Source organism: Chelonia mydas, chromosome 2 (assembly GCF_015237465.2).
Source record: "Chelonia mydas isolate rCheMyd1 chromosome 2, rCheMyd1.pri.v2, whole genome shotgun sequence".
NCBI classification, from domain to species: domain Eukaryota; kingdom Metazoa; phylum Chordata; order Testudines; family Cheloniidae; genus Chelonia; species Chelonia mydas.
In genome coordinates, this window is record NC_057850.1 from 2,963,998 (window position 1) to 2,980,899 (window position 16,902).

General features: G+C 66.4%; 2 protein-coding genes across 4 annotated transcripts in view; one reads left to right on the forward strand and one right to left on the reverse strand.

Moving 5' to 3' along the window:
• Positions 1-202: 202 nt before the first annotated feature.
• On the forward strand, positions 203-12,319 carry ADCK5 (aarF domain containing kinase 5). Of its 2 annotated transcripts, none has more exons than XM_037891819.2 (15): positions 203-343; positions 4,392-4,492; positions 6,328-6,477; positions 6,678-6,753; positions 7,309-7,509; positions 8,004-8,144; positions 8,749-8,862; positions 9,176-9,307; positions 10,001-10,084; positions 10,511-10,592; positions 10,852-10,930; positions 11,070-11,161; positions 11,381-11,633; positions 11,811-11,927; positions 12,022-12,319. In XM_037891819.2, the coding sequence occupies exons 1-15, from the start codon at positions 326-328 to the stop codon at positions 12,125-12,127; spliced, it is 1,746 nt and encodes a 581-aa protein (XP_037747747.1). In that variant the 5' UTR covers positions 203-325; the 3' UTR covers positions 12,128-12,319. The 2 variants fall into 2 exon arrangements, with proteins under 2 accessions (XP_037747747.1, XP_037747748.1); XM_037891820.2 differs by having other exon boundaries at positions 255-343; positions 11,413-11,633.
• A 343-nt stretch (positions 12,320-12,662) lies between these two features.
• CPSF1 (cleavage and polyadenylation specific factor 1) overlaps positions 12,663-16,902 on the reverse strand; it is a 33,813-nt gene continuing 29,573 nt past the window's right edge. For both annotated transcript variants that reach the window (XM_037891822.2, XM_043538938.1), the window contains exons 32-38: positions 16,506-16,682; positions 16,228-16,294; positions 15,802-15,849; positions 14,792-14,947; positions 13,883-14,012; positions 12,957-13,095; positions 12,663-12,850 (exon numbers count right to left, since the gene is read on the reverse strand). In XM_037891822.2, coding sequence (XP_037747750.1) covers positions 12,803-12,850; positions 12,957-13,095; positions 13,883-14,012; positions 14,792-14,947; positions 15,802-15,849; positions 16,228-16,294; positions 16,506-16,682 — 765 coding nt within the window. In that variant the 3' untranslated portion in view covers positions 12,663-12,802. The remainder of the gene's footprint in view (positions 12,851-12,956; positions 13,096-13,882; positions 14,013-14,791; positions 14,948-15,801; positions 15,850-16,227; positions 16,295-16,505; positions 16,683-16,902) is intronic.

The window sequence follows — 16,902 nt, forward strand, 5'->3', positions numbered from 1 at the left end:
GCGCGGACACGCCCGCCCCGCCCCGCCCCGTCCAGCTTCAGGGGCGGGGCCACATCAGGGCCCCGCCCATTCTGCCCACCACTGCGACGGGGGCCTGCGGGCCAATCAGCGAGCGCAATGCGGCTTGGGGGCGGGGCCTGAGTCCGCAGGGGCCCGTCAGAGCGGGGCAGGAGAGAGGCGCCGCGATCCGGGCGGGCCAATCGGCGCTCGCGGTGAGCGAGGGGGTGGAGCCTGGGAGCGGGCGGGCCAATCGACGCGGGGCTGAGTGAGGGGGCGGGGTCTCGGCGGCCCGTGGCGGCGGTGGCGGACGGTGACAGCGGCGGTCATGGAGCTGCGGCGGACGGTGAGGAGAACTGCGGGCCCCGCGCCTGGGCGGGGGCTGCCGGGACCGGACCCCGGGGCCTGGGTCCACCCGGCTGCGGGGCGGGGGGCGGCCGGGACTGGGGCTGGCTCCTCCTCCGCCCGCGGGCTGGTTACTGTGTTTACGGTGTCGCCCCCCCCCCCCCCCCCCGCCGTGCATTCCGCGGGCTGGCTATTGTGTGCATTACGGTACCGCCCCGGTGCTTCCTGCGGGCTGGCTATTGTGTGCATTACGGTACCGCCCCGGTGCTTCCCGCGGGCTGGCTACTGTGTGCATTACGGTACCGCCCCGGTGCTTCCCGCGGGCTGGCTATTGTGTGCATTACGGTACCGCCCCGGTGCTTCCCGCGGGCTGGCTATTGGGTGCATTACGGTACCGTCCGTCTCCCCATGCTTCCCGAGCGCTGGTTGGTGGGTCCATTACTGTGTGCATTACGGTACCGCCCCTCCCCCCGCCCTCCCTAGAGTTGGGTATTATGTGGATTTTACGATATTCCCCCCCCCACACACACACACACCTGTGGTTCCTGAGTGCTCGTTGTTATGTGCATTACGGTACCCCCCCCATGGTACACACACACACACCCATGATGCACTCACACACAACCCCCCCCCCCCCCGGTGCCAGGTGCTGCACTGGCCCGGGGCTCCCACAGTCGGAGAGCCCCAAGCTCTGTGCTGCCAGTTTCCCCCCTGCCCCAGACTGGCCGGGCTGGCACAGACGCCCTTGGGAGTCGGTCTCTGCCACGCCGGGTCCCGGCGGGCTTTGACCACGACAGGCAGCCCCTGTGGCTGGCTAGCGTGGCCGGGGCAGGGGAGGCGGATGCCTGCTCCCGGGCCTGGTCTGCCCCAGACGTCGCCCCAGCTGGGACATGGCCCCGGGGACCCTTGCCAGGCAGGGCTGGTGGCTCACTCCTGGGACAAGGGAGGCCGTTTGCGCCCGGGCACCAGATCCGCCCAGTGTGCCTGGCACTGGAAAAACACCCCGAGGCCGATTAGGAAACAGCTTCCTGAAGGCGACTTGCCAAGGCCGGCTGGGGGGCTGTGCTGGGGTGGGGGTGAGGGGGAGGAGAGGGGGCTGCGGCTGCAGCCTTGAACCACCGCCGCCATGGGACTGGCGGGAGGCCCCTTGATCTCATGTTTCCTCGCTCCCCCAAGGACAAGTTGTTAATCCAGCCTGAGGCTGGAAATGGGGAAACAGCCGCCAGCTCCTTGTGAGTGCCCGTGCTGGGCTCCCAGACAGGGACTGGGGTGCCCCATGGTGCTGCCCGGGGCGGCCCAGCTGTGCACAGCCTGGCAGGGAGCAGTCGGGGTGGCAGATCTGCCACCTCTCCTCCCACTAGGTGGCATGAGGGAGGGTGCGAAGGCAGGAGCCAGGGCAGTGTGCCCGCAGCTTGGCCGGGCTTTGGGCAGTCAGCGCCCATGGGGTGAAGCTGGTTTTGCCTGCTGGCTCCTGGGGGCAGGGACTGCCTGGGCTGGGCACTGTGCCAGGGGACCCTACGCCAGGGATGGGCAGCCCCAGGGCCATGTCGGGTTCCCAGATCATTTTATTTGGCCCACCACACCCCAGCGCGGAGCAGCAGTCTGGTGGTGCCAGGGCCTAAGGCCATAAAGGGGTGCTGCGGGGGGAGGCCCCCTCCGTCTGTATCATGTGATGCTGTGGTGAGAGCCAATGGCCAGAGCCAGGCCCAGCCCTGCCGGACAGGCCCCTACCCGACCCCTCCTTCCCCAGCATCACCCACCATCCTGGGGGCATGACCTGACCCCTCCTCCCCCAGCTTCAGCCACCGCCCCTCCCCCGGCTTCGCCCACCCACTCTGGGGACCTGACCTCCCCGCTCCTGGCTTCGCTCACCCATCCACCCCGGGGGCAGGACCCGACCCCCGCCCCCAGCCCAGCTTCACTCCACCCCCCCCCCCGGCGCAGGCCCAACCCCCTCCTGCTCACAGCCCCTGGCCCACCAAAAGGTGGCTCTCTACCACCTGACAGCTGCCCATCTCTGGATGCCATTGAACTGTAGAGAGAAGTAGTGGCCGGCACACCGGTGGAAGGCGCAGTGAGCACCACGTGAATGGGCGTTACGCTCCCGGTATTGATCTAACCCACGTCTGTGGGGAGTTGGGCGTGACGTTCACCGACTGGAACGGCTCTCCCAGTGTCCGGGTCACCCCAGCAGGTGTCCCTGGCACTTTGCCGGCGTTCGAGGGCGGGCAGGCTGTGAAAGCCGGGAGAGGAAGGGGGCTGTTGCCTCGCCCCCGCCCCGGGCTGGCACTCAGCATCTGCCACGGAGACAAGGTGAGGACAGAGCAGGTTCAGGCCCGGGCGGGCACAGTCTGGTGACTGCAATCTGGCTGGGAACCCGGCTGGCTGGAATGCAGGTCCCCGAGGGGACGGGCTGCGAGGTCCGTCTCCTCTGGGAGCGGGTTCTCCTTTCCCGGGCTTTGCACCCGCGTTTGGCTCCAGCCGCCGTTTGGTCTCTAGAACAAGTCGGCTGCTCCTCTTCGCTAACGAGTGCGGCCGGGAGCCGGCTCAGCGCCCGTGGGGCTTGTTCTGGGCTGCGCTGAGAGGGCTTCTCCGCCGCGGAGGGGTGGGAAAGCGTTCTCCTAGGCCGGCTGGCCCAGACCATGGGGGAGCGGCCTGTTCCCAAACGTCCAGCCAGCCCCCAGCCTGCGCCCGCGTGCTGACTTCCCCAGTGGTTGAAGCGGTCGGCTCCCGAGGCATGAGCTTGCGACATAACACCCGTTTCCCCAGCGTAACGACGCAGTGCTGATCCAAACAGGTCTAGCAGGCCCCTCGCTCTCCACGTCTCAATGCCTCCGCCTGCCCGGGGAGCAGCGAGGTCTCACTGCGTCCTCACCTCCTGCGGCCCAGCGCGGTCGGCTGGTGGGAAGTGGGCCTGGGTTCTGCTGTAGGGTGACCGGCTGGCAAGTGTGAAAAATGGAGACGGGGGTGGGGGGTGACAGGCACCTATGTCAGGCAAAGCCCCGAATATCGGGATTGCGCCTATAAGATCAGGACAGCTGATCACCCGAGTTCGGCGCTCTGCCGCTGTGACGATGTGACGCAGCAGGGAGGGGGGAGTGTTGACCTGGGAATGTGCCCTGGGGACGGGAGACCTGAGAGCCTGTCACCTGAGCCGGGAGGGGGAGGGGGAGGTGACACCTCTGCCCAGGAATGTGAACAGAGGCTGCAGCAGGAAACCTGCTGGGGGGGTTTAGTTTCAGTTTGGTGCTGGGTGGAGGAACGCAGGGAACCCCAGGGCTGGGGTCTAAGCTCCCTGCTCCCCCAGAAGGACTTGACTGAGGGGTCCTGGGGGTCCCCACAAGCTCTGTTTTGGACTGTGTTCCTGTTGTCCAATAAACCTTCTGTTTTACTGGCTGGCTGAGAGTCTCAGTGAATCCCAGGAAGAGGGGTGCAGGGCCTGGACTCCCCCACACTCCGTGCTCTGCCGCTTGTCGTGTGCCCAGGGGCAAGTCACTTCTGGTCCCCCCCTGCAGAATGCAGGTCGTTCCTGGGGAGGGTGGGAGGATGAACTAGAGAGTCCTCGTGCCCTGCTCTGCCCAGCTGCGGGTGTTGTCAGCGAACAGCCACTGGCTGGAGCTGTGCTGTCGAGGGGTCTCGGTGCTCCGCTCTGGGACGCTGTGGTTCTGATGGCAGGCGTTGGGCACGTTCTGGGTGTGGTTGTGACCAGCAGCTCCGTGGGCTGCCCTGTGGGATGGTGCCAAACCCTCGCACTTGGCAGGGCGCATCTAGTGTGGCAGAGAAGGATGGCCTGCAATGCAGCCAGGTGATGGTTTGGGTGCGGCTGAGCGAGGTGGGACGGGCATGCTGCCAGTTCTGTGCCTCTCTGGGTTTCCCTGGGGGCAGCTGGGGATGGGGGAAGCTCTGGCTGGTGTCCCGCGGTTCTGCTCTGGGAACATCCCGGGCCCTGGCAGGTCCTGGTGGCAGTGAGTTCCGCAGGCAGTGCCCAGGGTGGCCGTCCCTCGCCTGCACTCTCGGGGTCCGGCTGATCTTTGCGCCTTGGCCCCCAGGTGCAGCTCTGCCGCTTTCACTCCCTCCTGCTGCAGAGGAGGAGCCCGTGGCAGCCGCCTGCCCTGCACTGCAGACACAGGCCCACCCCTCCGATGCAACGGTAAGCCCGGGGAGCCGGGAGTCCCCAGGACCATCCCCTTCCACCTGGGTGTGTTGGGAACAGCCCTCCCCATGGTGCCCAGCCCCGCCCAGGGCCTGTCTGCACCCGCCTGCCGGGCAGGGTGTGAAATAACGGGGTGGGACGGACCATCGGTGCCTAGGGGGGCCCACACTGAGCTTGCTCAGTCAGGGCAAACTGCAGAGAATGGGGCAGACGACCCCCAAACGGGTGGGTTATTCTAACGCTTCGATTCACCCAGCCAGCAACAAAACAGCCTCTCCAATACCTTGGTGGCGACCCAGGAGCCAACACACACTTCCCTAGAGTGACCCAGCCCGGGGCTCCCCGCCCCCGCAGCCCAGTCAGACGCCATGAGGGTGCCTGAAAGTCTTGTTCATCGTGTAGAAAGTTCTGCCAGTCCCCAGGGATCGGCCACGTCACCCCCCAGCTCAATGGATAGTTCAGATCTCACCCAAACATACGCTTCCAGCCAGCTCATATTAACCACGCTAAGACTGATTAAACGAGACGAGAGAGGAGGTGGGTCAAAGCTGGTTACGCTTCCGGATATGAGCCGAGCTCTTCCAGCAGTTTCACAGCAGACATGGTGAGCTGCTGAGTGCGAAAGGTTCCGCAGGTTACCGTCCATGTGTAGGTTTCAGAGGAGCAGCCGTGTCCGTCTGTATCCGCAAAAAGAACAGGAGGACTTGCGGCACCTTAGAGACTAACCCATTTATCGGAGCATAAGCTTTCGTGAGCTACAGCGGAATGCGTCCGATGCAGTGAGCCGTAGCTCACGAAAGCTTATGCTCCAATAAATGGGTTAGTCTCTAAGGTGCCGCAAGTCCTCCTGTTCTTAGTCCATGTGTAATTTGTTCTAATTCTTCCACAAGGAGGAGCAGGGGCTCCAGACTGGAGCTGGAGATCTCAGTCTTGTGACTCAGGCTTCCCCTGATGAAGCTTAAGCAGATCTGAGCTACAGGATCAGGGCCCTAGAGTTCCTTTATAGATCCCCGGCAGCCTGCGACAGCCTCTGGCCAGCAGGCGTTCCTCGGGTGCAGCGCTGTGGCTTTGCCGTAAAACCTCCTGTTGCCTGTGTATGCGCACGTAACTCGTTGCGTTCACCAGCACAAGGTAATTCTCCACTGGGCACTTCGCAAACTTCACTGAGAACTAGAGCCAGTGACGTCATCCCACCCAGGTTCCAGCTCCACGGTAATGTCCCCGTCTGATCTCGGGAGCAATAGGCTCCAGGGCCAGCCAGGGACCGGCTGGTTACCTGGGTACCCTCTGACAAGAGCGAGGCACACAGCCAATTAGGATTCGCCGCTAATGCTCTCGCAATCCCGGTTTGCGTCTCCAAGCCCTGGTCTCTCTGCCGTGGCTGGAGCTGTTTGTCAGGACGGGCCCAGTGACCATTTACAGACTTTTCTAATATGTCTGTAAAGGTAGAAGTTGGGTCATTTCGCCTGCCAGTGGCATGACCCTGTCTGGCTCCATGTCACAGGGGGTTGGGCACTGCCCAGGCCTGGCAGCCCCGCCACTGCCCTTCGCTAGCAGGCCCCGTCGGTTCGCCCTTGCTGGGCCGCCAGCCGAGGCCTGTCTGGAGGGGGTGTGGCCTGGCTCTGCTGCACTGGGGGGGCATGGCGGGCACTGGGAGTGGGGGCCATGGAGGGTGGGGTGGGGCCGGGCGGGGCAGTCCCAGGTGCCGTGGAGGTCCCAAGAGCGTGGGGCAGTCACAGGGGGGCGTGGTGACCCCGGGGTGGGGTGGGGCAGTCACAGGAGGGGGCGGAGGTCATGGGGGGGCTCTCACCACTGTCCCCTTGTCCCTCCAGCGGGGGCCGGCGCAGGGGGCTGCTGTGGAAAGCGCTGCTGGCTGTGGGGCTGGGGCTGCCCCTGGCGGCCGGGACGCGCTACGGCCTGGCTGACGCCCAGGAGCGGAGGAAGATGCGGCTGCTGGTGGAGGGCATCGGGCGCTTCGGCAGGTGGGTGTCAGCAGTGTCACACACACCCCCCCACCCCGGTACGAGGGGCTCCCTCTGCACGGGCGCCCAGGCGACTCCAGGGAAGGAGCGAGCTCCCAGGCCCCACTGCAGGGGGAATCGGGTCTCCTGGGTTCTCTGCCGGCTCCAGGCCAGTTGTCCTTCCCGTGGCCGTGCTGAGCCGTCTCGCCCTGTCGCTGCAGGTCCCTGTACCTGGGCATGCGGATCTCGTTGGATTACTGGTGGACGGCCCACGTGGTGCTGCGGGGCGTGGACGAGGTATGTTCCCTGCTGCATGGGGACCCGTGTGCCCCTTGGCTGTGACCCAGCGCCAGTCCCCTCCCGAGCCATACGGGTCACTGCCAGGCGCCCCGATCCCACGGTGATGGGCATGGGGTCAGTGTGCAGGGGGTCACAGATGCTGTGTGGAGGGGTTTTCAGAGGGGGAGCCCCTCTCCTGCCACTGCTGCTGGCGTCCTGGGCAGGTCCCATGCAGCCCCCAGGGCGCAGCGCCCCCTGCTGGTGGGCATGTCCCTCCATCGAAGCCCCCTTACCCCTTTGCTTGGGACATGTCTTCTGCTGGCCATGCCCAGGCGCCCCCTGCTGGCGAGGTCCCTATGCCCGCGCCCCCTGCTGGCCGCACCCGGGCGCCCGCGCCCCCTGCTGGCCGCACTCTGGCGCCCGCGCCCCCTGCTGGTCGCACTCTGGCGCCCGCGCCCCCTGCTGGCCGTGACCGGCCACCCGCTGCTTGCTGCACCCGGGCGCCCGCACCCCCTGCTGGCCGTGCCCTGCCGGTGCTAACGGCTGCTCCCCGCCGCGTGTCCCTGTCGGCAGAACAGCCCGGAGTACAAGGAGGTGACGTCAGCCTGTCATCAGCGAGCGGCCGACTGCCTGGTGCAGGGCGCCATCCGCAGCGGGGGCCTGTACATCAAGCTGGGCCAGGGCCTGTGCGCCTTCAACCACCTGCTGCCGCCCGAGTACATCAGCACCCTGCGCGTGCTGGAGGACCAGGCCCTCAAGAGGGGCTGCGGGGAGGTGAGTGCCGGCTCTGCGGGGCTCCTGGAGACGGGCATCGCTTCAGGCACCACCGCTGCCCCCAGGGCGAGGGGCCAGGCTGGCAGCCCTGGGGCTGGAGCCCCCTCTGCCTCTAGTTTCCCCCAGCTGCACCGGGGGAGCTGGGCAGAGCTCTCCATTCTGCACAGCACTGACTGCTCCAGGTACACGTGGGTGCACTGATTGAGCACCCGCCGGCCCCCCCGCCCTCTGGAGCATGGGCGCTGGCTGCTCCTGCAGGCTGGGTGAGGGGGACCCCTGCCCGACAGACACCCCCGCCCCCAACTCACAGCACATGGAGTACAGCTGGAAACTCTGGTTTGGTCTCTGCTGCCCTGGGGCCGCTCAGAACCAGAGCCCCCGTGTGTGGCATCTCCAGCGGCTGAGCCCTCCCGGCCGCCCCTGCCCGCTCTGGGCACGAGCCGGTGCCGGAGGGCAGCTCCCTGATGGCCAGCCCTCCCTGTCCCCTGCTGCAGGTGGATGAGTTGTTCCTGGAAGATTTCAAAGCCACAGCCGACACGCTCTTCCGGGAGTTCAACTACCAGCCCATGGCCGCAGCCAGCCTGGCCCAGGTGCACAAGGCCCGGCTCCAGGACGGCACGCTGGTGGCTGTTAAGGTGCGTGAGCCGGAAGGGCTGGTGTGGCTGACCTCCCTTGCTGGGGCTGGCTCCATACGGGACCCTTGCCTCCCCCACGGTCCCAGTCACAACAGCCGGGCTGGGGTCATGGAGCCAGAGGGGTCCAGCTGCAGCCCTCTTCAGCCCCACAGTCCTGGCCCCAGCCTGGGCTGAGAGCAGCCCTGCGTTGCTGGGTGGGAGCAGGGGCAGGCAGGGTGGAGGACAGGCTAGGACCCGAGGCAACTCCCAGGACTTGCCTCCATGGGAAATCTCCAGCAGCTGCTCCCCTAGGGCTGGGGCCGGGAGGGAGATGGGGGCTCTGCCCCAGGCAGGGGTGTGCGGTGCCCAGCATGGAGCAGCCCCGATCCCTGCTGGAAGCCTACCGGGCACGGATACTCAGCACGAGGAGCCAGGACGCTGCCGGCTCCGTGGGGCTGCAGTCTGAGCCCTGCAGGGGGTGCTGCCAACGCGAGGCGCCCTGCTCTGCAGGCAGACAGGGCAGCATGTGGGGGGGGGCGGCCCCAGGCTGGGGGTGGTGAATTGCATTCTGGGACATGTCGTCCCTGAGGGCAGCCAGCGGCTGAGGCGGGTCTCTGCCCCCCAGGTGCAGTACATCGACCTGAGGGACAGGTTCGACGGGGACATCCGCACGCTGGAGCTGCTGCTGCGCATCATCGAGTTCATGCACCCCAGCTTCGGGTTCAGCTGGGTCCTGAAGGTACCGGCGCCGCCCGAGCCCCTTGGACTGGTACCGCAGCAGCCGCCACACCCCGGGTGCAGGGCCGGTGCTGCTGGGTGCGGGCGCTGGCGCTCCAGGCTCCGTTCGCCCCGGGCGCCAGCCCAGCCCCGGGCTTGGGCTGTTAGCACCCGCCCGTGGGCCCTGCCCCAGGCCAGGAGCTTCCCTTCGTGCCGGCAGGACGAGGCGCTGAGCGGAAATCAGGGCAGTTGGTGCCCCATGCTGCGGGATGTGTGCCCCTCCTTGGCATAGGAACGCTCTGGCTAGCCCAGCTGCCCTCCCTCCCCCTCCGCAGGACCTGAAGGGGACGCTGGCCCAGGAGCTGGACTTCGAGAACGAGGGCCGGAACGCGGAGCGCTGTGCCCAGGACCTGCGCCACTTCCCATACGTCGTGGTCCCCAAGGTGCACTGGGACAAGTGCAGCAAGGTGGGGACGAAGGATGGCCGTGCCCCGGCCATGGCTCCAGCTGCCCACGCTGCGCCCCGGGCACGGGGACCCAGCCACGTCTCCAGCTGCCCACGCTGCGCCCCGGGCACGGGGACCCAGCCACATCTCCAGCTGCCCACGCTGCGCCCCGGGCACGGGGACCCAGCCACGTCTCCAGCTGCCCACGCTGCGCCCCGGGCACGGGGACCCAGCCACATCTCCAGCTGCCCACGCTGCGCCCCGGGCACGGGGACCCAGCCACGTCTCCAGCTGCCCACGCTGCGCCCCGGGCACGGGGACCCAGCCACATCTCCAGCTGCCCACGCTGCGCCCCGGGCACGGGGACCCAGCCACGTCTCCAGCCACCAGCTGGGTGGGACGCCTGGCTGCAGACTAAGCTGCACAGACCCCTCCTCTCCTGTGGCCGGGTGGGTTTAGCCCCAGCCCCAGCCGGCAGCTGGGGTCACCCCCTCGCCCCAGACGTGGGCTCCATGGAGACCAGCTCCTTCCCCCCAAGGGGGCACAGGAGCCCCCCTCGCCCTGGTAACTGGGCCCAATGCCAGGGGAAGGACCCGCCTACACCCCGGCCCCTGGGGCCATAGGGCTGACCCTAGTTCTCTGCTGGCTGCATCCTGGGAGAGCAGGGCCCAAGCCCCGGCCCACCCCCTCCTGATCCCCATCTGCTCCCTGCAGAGAGTCCTGACGGCAGATTACTGCGAAGGCTGCAAAATCAACAACGTGGAGAGCATCAGGGCGCAGGGCCTGGACCTGAAGGACGTGAGTGAGGCGCTGCTGTTCGGTGAAGGGGGAGCTTCCCTGGGGTGATTGGGGACCAGGATGTAGGGCCCAACAGGCAGAGTCCCAGTGGATTCTGTGAACCTGCCCCTGGGCATAGGGCTGCCATGTTTAAGCTCCCCACCCCCCACAGATGCTCATAGTGTTCCTGCAGGTTGGGACTCAGCTGCCACGGTCCACCCCAGAGGTGGCTGCATTCACCGGCAGGCAAAGCACACTGCAGAACGGCGGAATGATGGCACTTGCTGAAGGCCCTTCCCTGTTCAGCGGAGCCCCAGTGCTACCTTGGGCCCAGCTGCCCTTGGCTGGCAGGCACCAGTGTCTGCAGGCTTGGCCCATCTGCTGCCCGTGGGGTGGGTGTCTGCCTTAGGGCACTCAGCGGCTCACCCCCGTCTCGCCCTCTTGCAGACCGCAGACAAGCTGATCCAAATGTTTGCCGAGCAGATCTTCTACACGGGCTTCATCCACGCGGACCCGCACCCTGGGAACGGTACGGGGGCAGGGGGGGCAGGGGGACCCCAGCACAGAGGCTGCGATAAGGGCACTGCCCTCTCCCCTCCATGGGCACCTTTGCCTTAGTGTGCCCCAGGCTGGGCCGGGCCAGGGGTTCTCTCCAGAGCAGGCCGGCTGCGGCCCCCTGCCCCGAGCGCCAAGGGGAGGCGGCCAGTGGCGGAAGCAGGTTTGGTGCCTGTGCCCAGGGCGCCGAGGGGAGGGCTGGGTGCTGTGCAGTGACCTGCTCTGTGTTGCAGTGCTGGTGCGGAAGGGTCCTGACGGGAAGGCCCAGCTGGTGCTGTTGGATCACGGCCTCTACGAGTTCCTCAGTGAGAGGTAGGGACCGGGCAGGGGGCTCGTGGATGGGGGGGCAGTGCACCAGGGCCCAATGTCTCCACCCCTGCAGGCAGGGATGTGGTTACACCCCCCGTGGGGCGGGCAGCCCTGGCTGACGCGGTCCCTCTCCCCGTGGCAGTGACCGGACGGCGCTGTGCAAGCTGTGGCGAGCCATCATCCTGCGGGACGACGCAGCCATGAGGGCCTGCTCCGCCGAGCTGGGTGTGAAGGGTGAGTGGGGGTTTGGGGGGCTCTGGCCTGGGCGTGGGGGATGTGGTGAGAGGGGCCCCAGGCAATTCCCACTGCACTAAGCTCTGTCTCCACCTCGCTCGCCGGGGAGGGGGGGCGCAGAGGCTGGGAGGATTGAGTGGCTCAGACCCTCCGGCTGCTAGCCTGGGCCCCTGGGCTCTGCCCCGGCTCCCCTGACGGCCAGACCTGGCCTCGCCCCAGATTATTTCCTCTTCTGCGAGATCCTGATGCAGAGGCCCATCCACATGGGGCAGCTAAGGCTGGCCAACATCCTGACGCGGGAGGAGACGCTCTACATGCAGGCCATGGCCCGGCACCACTTCGACCGCATCATGCAGGTGCTCAAGGACCTGCCCCGGCCCATGCTGCTCGTCTTCCGCAACATCAACACGGTGCGCAGCATCAACATCGCCCTGGGCGCCCCCGTCGACCGCTACTTCGTCATGGCCAAGAGGTGAGCGGGGCTGCCCCCCAGCTCCCGGGTACAGGCTGCAGCAACAGAGGGGAGCCCGTGGCGCCAGCATGCAGCCCTGCCCGGCCCCGCTGTGCCAGAGTGGGGTTGTGCCCAGTACAGAGGGCGATGGGCGCCGAGGGGAGCCCCGGGCCTGACCTGGCTCCTCTGTCTCTGCAGTGCCGTGAAGGGCTGGAGCAGGATCGCTGGCCACAAATCCTCAGGCATCCGCAGCAGCAGCCTCTTCTGCTGGCTCCGGGTGAAGTGGGAGAGCCTCAAGTTCGAGATCGCCCTCAGGTAGGGTGGGGTGCGGGCTCCTGCACCGGGATGTTGACTCGAAGCAGGGGTGCTGCCGGCACACGCTTCATGGGGTCTCTTTCTTCCTCCCCAGGCTGGAGACGTTCTCCATGAGGCTGATGGCCTCCTTCATTCGCTTCCTCGCCGACGTGGGCTTCCTCTCCGAGAGTGACCAAATCTACGAGTACCTCCAGGCCTAGCTGAGCTGCCAGCGCAGATAAGGGCAGACCCAGGCCTGCTGCGGCCTCGCGGGCTGGCCGGATTGGACGCCAGGGGCAGCGAGCCTTGCCAGCGGGAGCCTGGGCCTTTCCTGTGGCTGCATCAGCTCCGGGGGCCGCGCAGACCCTGGTCTTACACTAATAAAAGGTGTGTGTGCCCGTGGGCACCTCACAGCAGGTGGTCAGTGGTGCTGCAAGGGGAGCGGCGGGGGGAAAGGAGCCAGGCCCCCTCCCTCAATGGCTTACCGTGCAAGGGAGCCTGTACGGTGGGGCGGGGACACCCACTTCTTCAGACAGGCTGCCCTTGCGGCCATGGCCCCTCCTGGCCAGCGCTGGGGCTGGAGGGCAGGGGATGAGGCGCATGCCTGCCCCTTCACCCTGGGGTTGCAGCCAGGGCCATGCTCTGCCCTGGCCTGGCCCCCAGCCTGCTGCAGCCTGGCAGGCCAGCATCTCTCTCTGTGCCAGCCGCCAGCAGGGCCCTGCCCTGTAAGCATCAGCCCCCAGCAAACACCACAGCCACGAGCGCATTGTGCTTTTTCTTTACAAACCCCTCCCAGTTCGTACAAAGCCGGGCCGGGCACTCCCAGCCCGGACTCCAAGGAATTTACAAGAGCTGGGGCAGGCGCTGGCCCTGCGGCCCCGTCTGCCCAGAGTCCATTAGAAATGAGCCGTGACGCGGTCAATTTCCAACAAGTCCTCCAGGATCTGCGGGGAAAGAAGCAGGCAAGTTAGGGGAGGGGTTACTGACTGGGGCGTGGGTGGCTAACCCCTCTGGGGCCAGCCTGCAGTCAGAGCGAGGGGCCTGACTCACGATGTCTGGCGTGGTGCCGATCTTCTTGGCCAGCTCGTTGCGTTCCATGGCACTCAGGTAGAGGTAGCGGGTCAGCAGCTCCCCGTCCAGGATGTTGCGCACGGCATTCTGCAGCGTCCGGCGGTCCACGTGCAGCATCCTGCGGGAGAGGAGCTGCAGCTACCAGCAGGGACAGCCAGCCGAGGCAGGGCAGCGGCCCAGGCTGGCGTGCCGCCCCGCTGCCCTTCCCACGGTCCGGGCACTTCGGATGGCCCAGGGAAAGGCACCGGGTGAAAGCCCCGTGTCCCCCTGAAGGGAGAAGCTAGGGGAGCTCGCTGACCCTGGTGAGGCTGCTGGGATGGCCGGTTTGTGCTATGGCCAACAGGCCATGGGGGACCACATGGAGCCCCAGCTCCTCTCCCCAAGAGCCCTAGCACCTCCTGGGCCCTACCCCAGCGGAGGACACCCCCCTGCATCAAAGCCTCCCACCCTGCACGGAGTCCTAGGAAGAGGCTGGCCCTGCCCCAGGAGCCCCACAGACTGTTTTGAGGTCTATCCCCCCCTTGCTGTAGAGCTGGGGGGCACCAGGGCTGAGTGCAGCCCACGCAGGCTCACCCAGCGCCTCCCTGGAGACACTTCACCACATCTCCCCTGCTACTGGCAGGGGGCAGCTGAGCCCAGGGTCATGCCCGTAGGACACAGCCCTTCCCCCTGACGGAGGGTACAGGGTACTGGCACCCAGCAGCTGATCCCTGCCCCTCCAGGGTCAGACAGGCTAAATGCCATCCTTCCTTAAGGGTCCCCCAGAGCTCAGCCCAGATGCCTCCACCTCTGGGGTGGAGAGCAGCCACCAGGCGCACACCAGGAGGGGGGCGGGGGGGTCTGGCCAAGGGCAGGGGACAAGGCAGAGGCTGGGAGCAGATGGTGTGTGGGGAGCGGGGCAGTACCTGAAGGCCCGGGGGTTGAGGCCGGCATGGTGTGGCAGCATGGTGGTGAGGGCGTTCTGCAGCATCAGCAGGCGTCGGTATGTCTTCTCCAGCATGGGCAGGAGGAGGCCGATCCCACCGTCCAGCGTGGCTGGGGAGAGGAGAATGGCCCAGTCAGGGAAACCCGGAACGCCCCGCCGTGAGGGGAGGCTCCCTGGGCTGGGCCAGCAGCAAGCCCTGGGAGCTCAGGGTAACAGGGAATGGGCCTCAGGTGCCCCCTGCAAGATAACCCCTTTCATTACAGAACCCGGAGCGAGGCCGGCAGCTCCAGCGCCTTCCCCGCCCGCTAGCCCCACCCTGTCCTACTCTGGACACCAGTGCTGGGACGCACTTCCCACAGCCCCAGGCGAGCCCCTTCTCCCATCGCAGGCTGTGCATGTCCCCCGTGGTCCTGACCTGGCCTGCCCCTGGCCCCACAGATGCACCTGATGCCCACTCTGACCCCATCTCCCCCCACAAGCCACCGCATGGCTCCTCCGCTTCCCGGCACCGAACACGAGCTCCTCCACGACCCCATCCGCCGGCAGACCTGCGCCCCACACTGGTCCACCCACGTCTCTTCCTGCTTTGCCTGCCTCCCCAGCCCATTTCAGCCCCTCTCCGTGCCTACCCCCAACCCGGCTGGAAGCCTCCAGAGCACAGCCCCACGCGGAGGGCAGAGGTGCAGGGCCGGGGTGGAGACACACTCGACCTTCACTCCCCCACCCACATGGCAGCTGCCTCCGCAGACGGCCACCTGCTCAGCCCAGGCGCCGTCTCAGGTTGTATAGCCCCTGGCACAACAGGGGTCCAGCCCGGCTGCTCCCCCAGCATGTGGGTGGGTCAGAACTGGGCGCAGCGCTGCCCTCTGCAGGCCGGAGCCCAACCTACCGAACCAGGTGATGTGCTTGCTCTCCCAGGCACTGGACTTCTTGGTGACGCCATCGGTGGCCCAGCGGCACGGCGTCCTCCAGAAGGTGTTGACGTGGGCGCCCACGTGGAAGTCGGCCCTGCGCAGCAGCCGCATCCCACCGAAGCTCTCCTTGGCTAAGAGAAGGAGCAGGAGCAACTCCATCAGGGCGAGGTGTGGCCCATGGAGACTACAGTTCCCAGCATGCTCCGCTCCGCAGGTGATGGAGCATGGCATGCTGAGTGCTGGAGTCTCCATGGAGTCCTCAGGCTCCCACCCAGCTACCAGTGCGGCTCTGGCTGCGCCGGCAGGAAGGAATTTCCAGTCCCAGGTTCAGGGGGCCACAGGTTGTTAGATGTTCCTGTGGGTTCCATGCTGCTCTGTTTACGTGCAGCCCTACAGTATTATTATCCAGCACTGCAACAGGCCAGAAACAGAGCCAGACGGGGAACGACCACAGCGGGGCAGACCAATGGCCCATCTGGCCTAGTATCCTGTCTTCCAGCAGTGGCTGGTGCCAGGTGCTTGAGAGAGAATGAACAGAACGGGGCGATTTCAGTGACCCATCCCATGAGCCAGTCCCTAGTTCTGGCAGTTGGAGGCTCGCGGTGGGTGTCGCTGGCTAATTAGACCCTGGGCTAATCAGAGGCAAGGTGGGTGAACCACAGTGGTCGGTGTAGCTGGAACGCCTGGCTCTCGCCCAGAGAAGCTGGCCCAATAAAAGCTGTTCCCTCCCCCCTGCTGTTTCTGACACAGCTCAGCCAGCAGCCACCAACGGCCTTGGCTCTTCTCCAGCCTATTTGGCTGTGCTCCCAAAGCACCAGACAAATACGAGTGTCATTGTGTCTGTGCTAGAGGGGAAGGGACTGGCCCCCTCACAGCCCCAGAGCGAGTCATTGGGAGAGCAGAGGCTACCCCGGTCCTGTGTGCTGGCCACGGCCCTCCGCAGGCAGGGGCCTGGCTTAGAAGCGGAGGGTGCGGAAGGCCTTACCTTCAGGCAGGTACATATAGACCATGAGGTTGCGATCGCGATCTGACACTGCGAGGAGAGAACAGATCAACAACATTGCTCTGGGCAGCATTTCAGCCCCACCAGAAACACAGAGCTACCCAAGAGCCCCCCCACCCTGGTGGGCACGCTCCAGCTCCCCCGCCCTGGGTCCAAACCTGGATCCAGCCCCCATCCTGATCCGCCCTCAGCTGCTGGCTCTGACCTCAACACCCCGCACAGCTCTCAGTTCTCGGCATGGTCACCACACTGAGCAGAGGGGGCCCAAGCAGTTCCAGCACCACCAGCTCGTCCAGCCGGGACTGGGGTTGCCCACGGGGGTCTCCCTCCCTTGCTGGCCTCCCTGGCTCTGGGCAGGAGGCCCAGCCAAGCCCTATGTGCGGGGGATGGAGAAGGAGCAGCACATACCCAGGAAGCCCAGCTGGTCGGTGTCCACCATGAAGTCCACACTGTACACCTCCAAGGGCTTGGCATCCTGCAGCAGGAGAAGCAGGGATCAGGGAGAGTGCACACAGCCACGGGTGGGGACCCAGCACCCCCCAGCACCACGTCAGGGAGTGACTAAGGTACCAGGCTGAGCCCTGCTCTTGGCCCCGGGCAGACCCCTCCTTCCCGCAGAGCCTCTCCACCCTCCCAGCTCCCCCGTGGGCCAGGCCCTGCAGACACCCCCCGGGCCCAGCCCGCACCCGGCTGACGAGCGACAGCGTCTTGCTCTCCTCCTGGTAGCGCAGCAGCGAGATGCTCTTCATGACGTCAGCCGCCAGGATGAAGTTCTTGACGCTGATCATCTGGTGGATGTAGAGCTGCGTGTCGATGAAGGCCATGCCCGTCAGGTCGTTGTCCTTCAGGCTCCACAGGAAAATCTGCAGGGGGCAAGGGCGCCAGGCTCACGGCCATGGACAGGCAACGCGGCAGGGGGCAGACTGCCTGAGATGGGGCCCGACTGGAACCAGTAACCTGGAATATCCCCCGCCCCGCTCCTATCCCAGGGCTGGGTCAGAGCCAGCGCTCCCAGAGGGGACAGGCCCCATACCCCATAACCGCACCCCCTGAGCCAGCCATTCACCACCCCCCCACACACCC

Coding starts and splice junctions, on each gene's coding strand:
- ADCK5 (XM_037891819.2), top strand. Junction 4,493..6,327: donor CCCACCCCTCCGATGCAACG/GTAAGCCCGGGG, acceptor TTGTCCCTCCAG/CGGGGGCCGGCGCAGGGGGC. Junction 11,162..11,380: donor CGCCGAGCTGGGTGTGAAGG/GTGAGTGGGGGT, acceptor GCCTCGCCCCAG/ATTATTTCCTCTTCTGCGAG.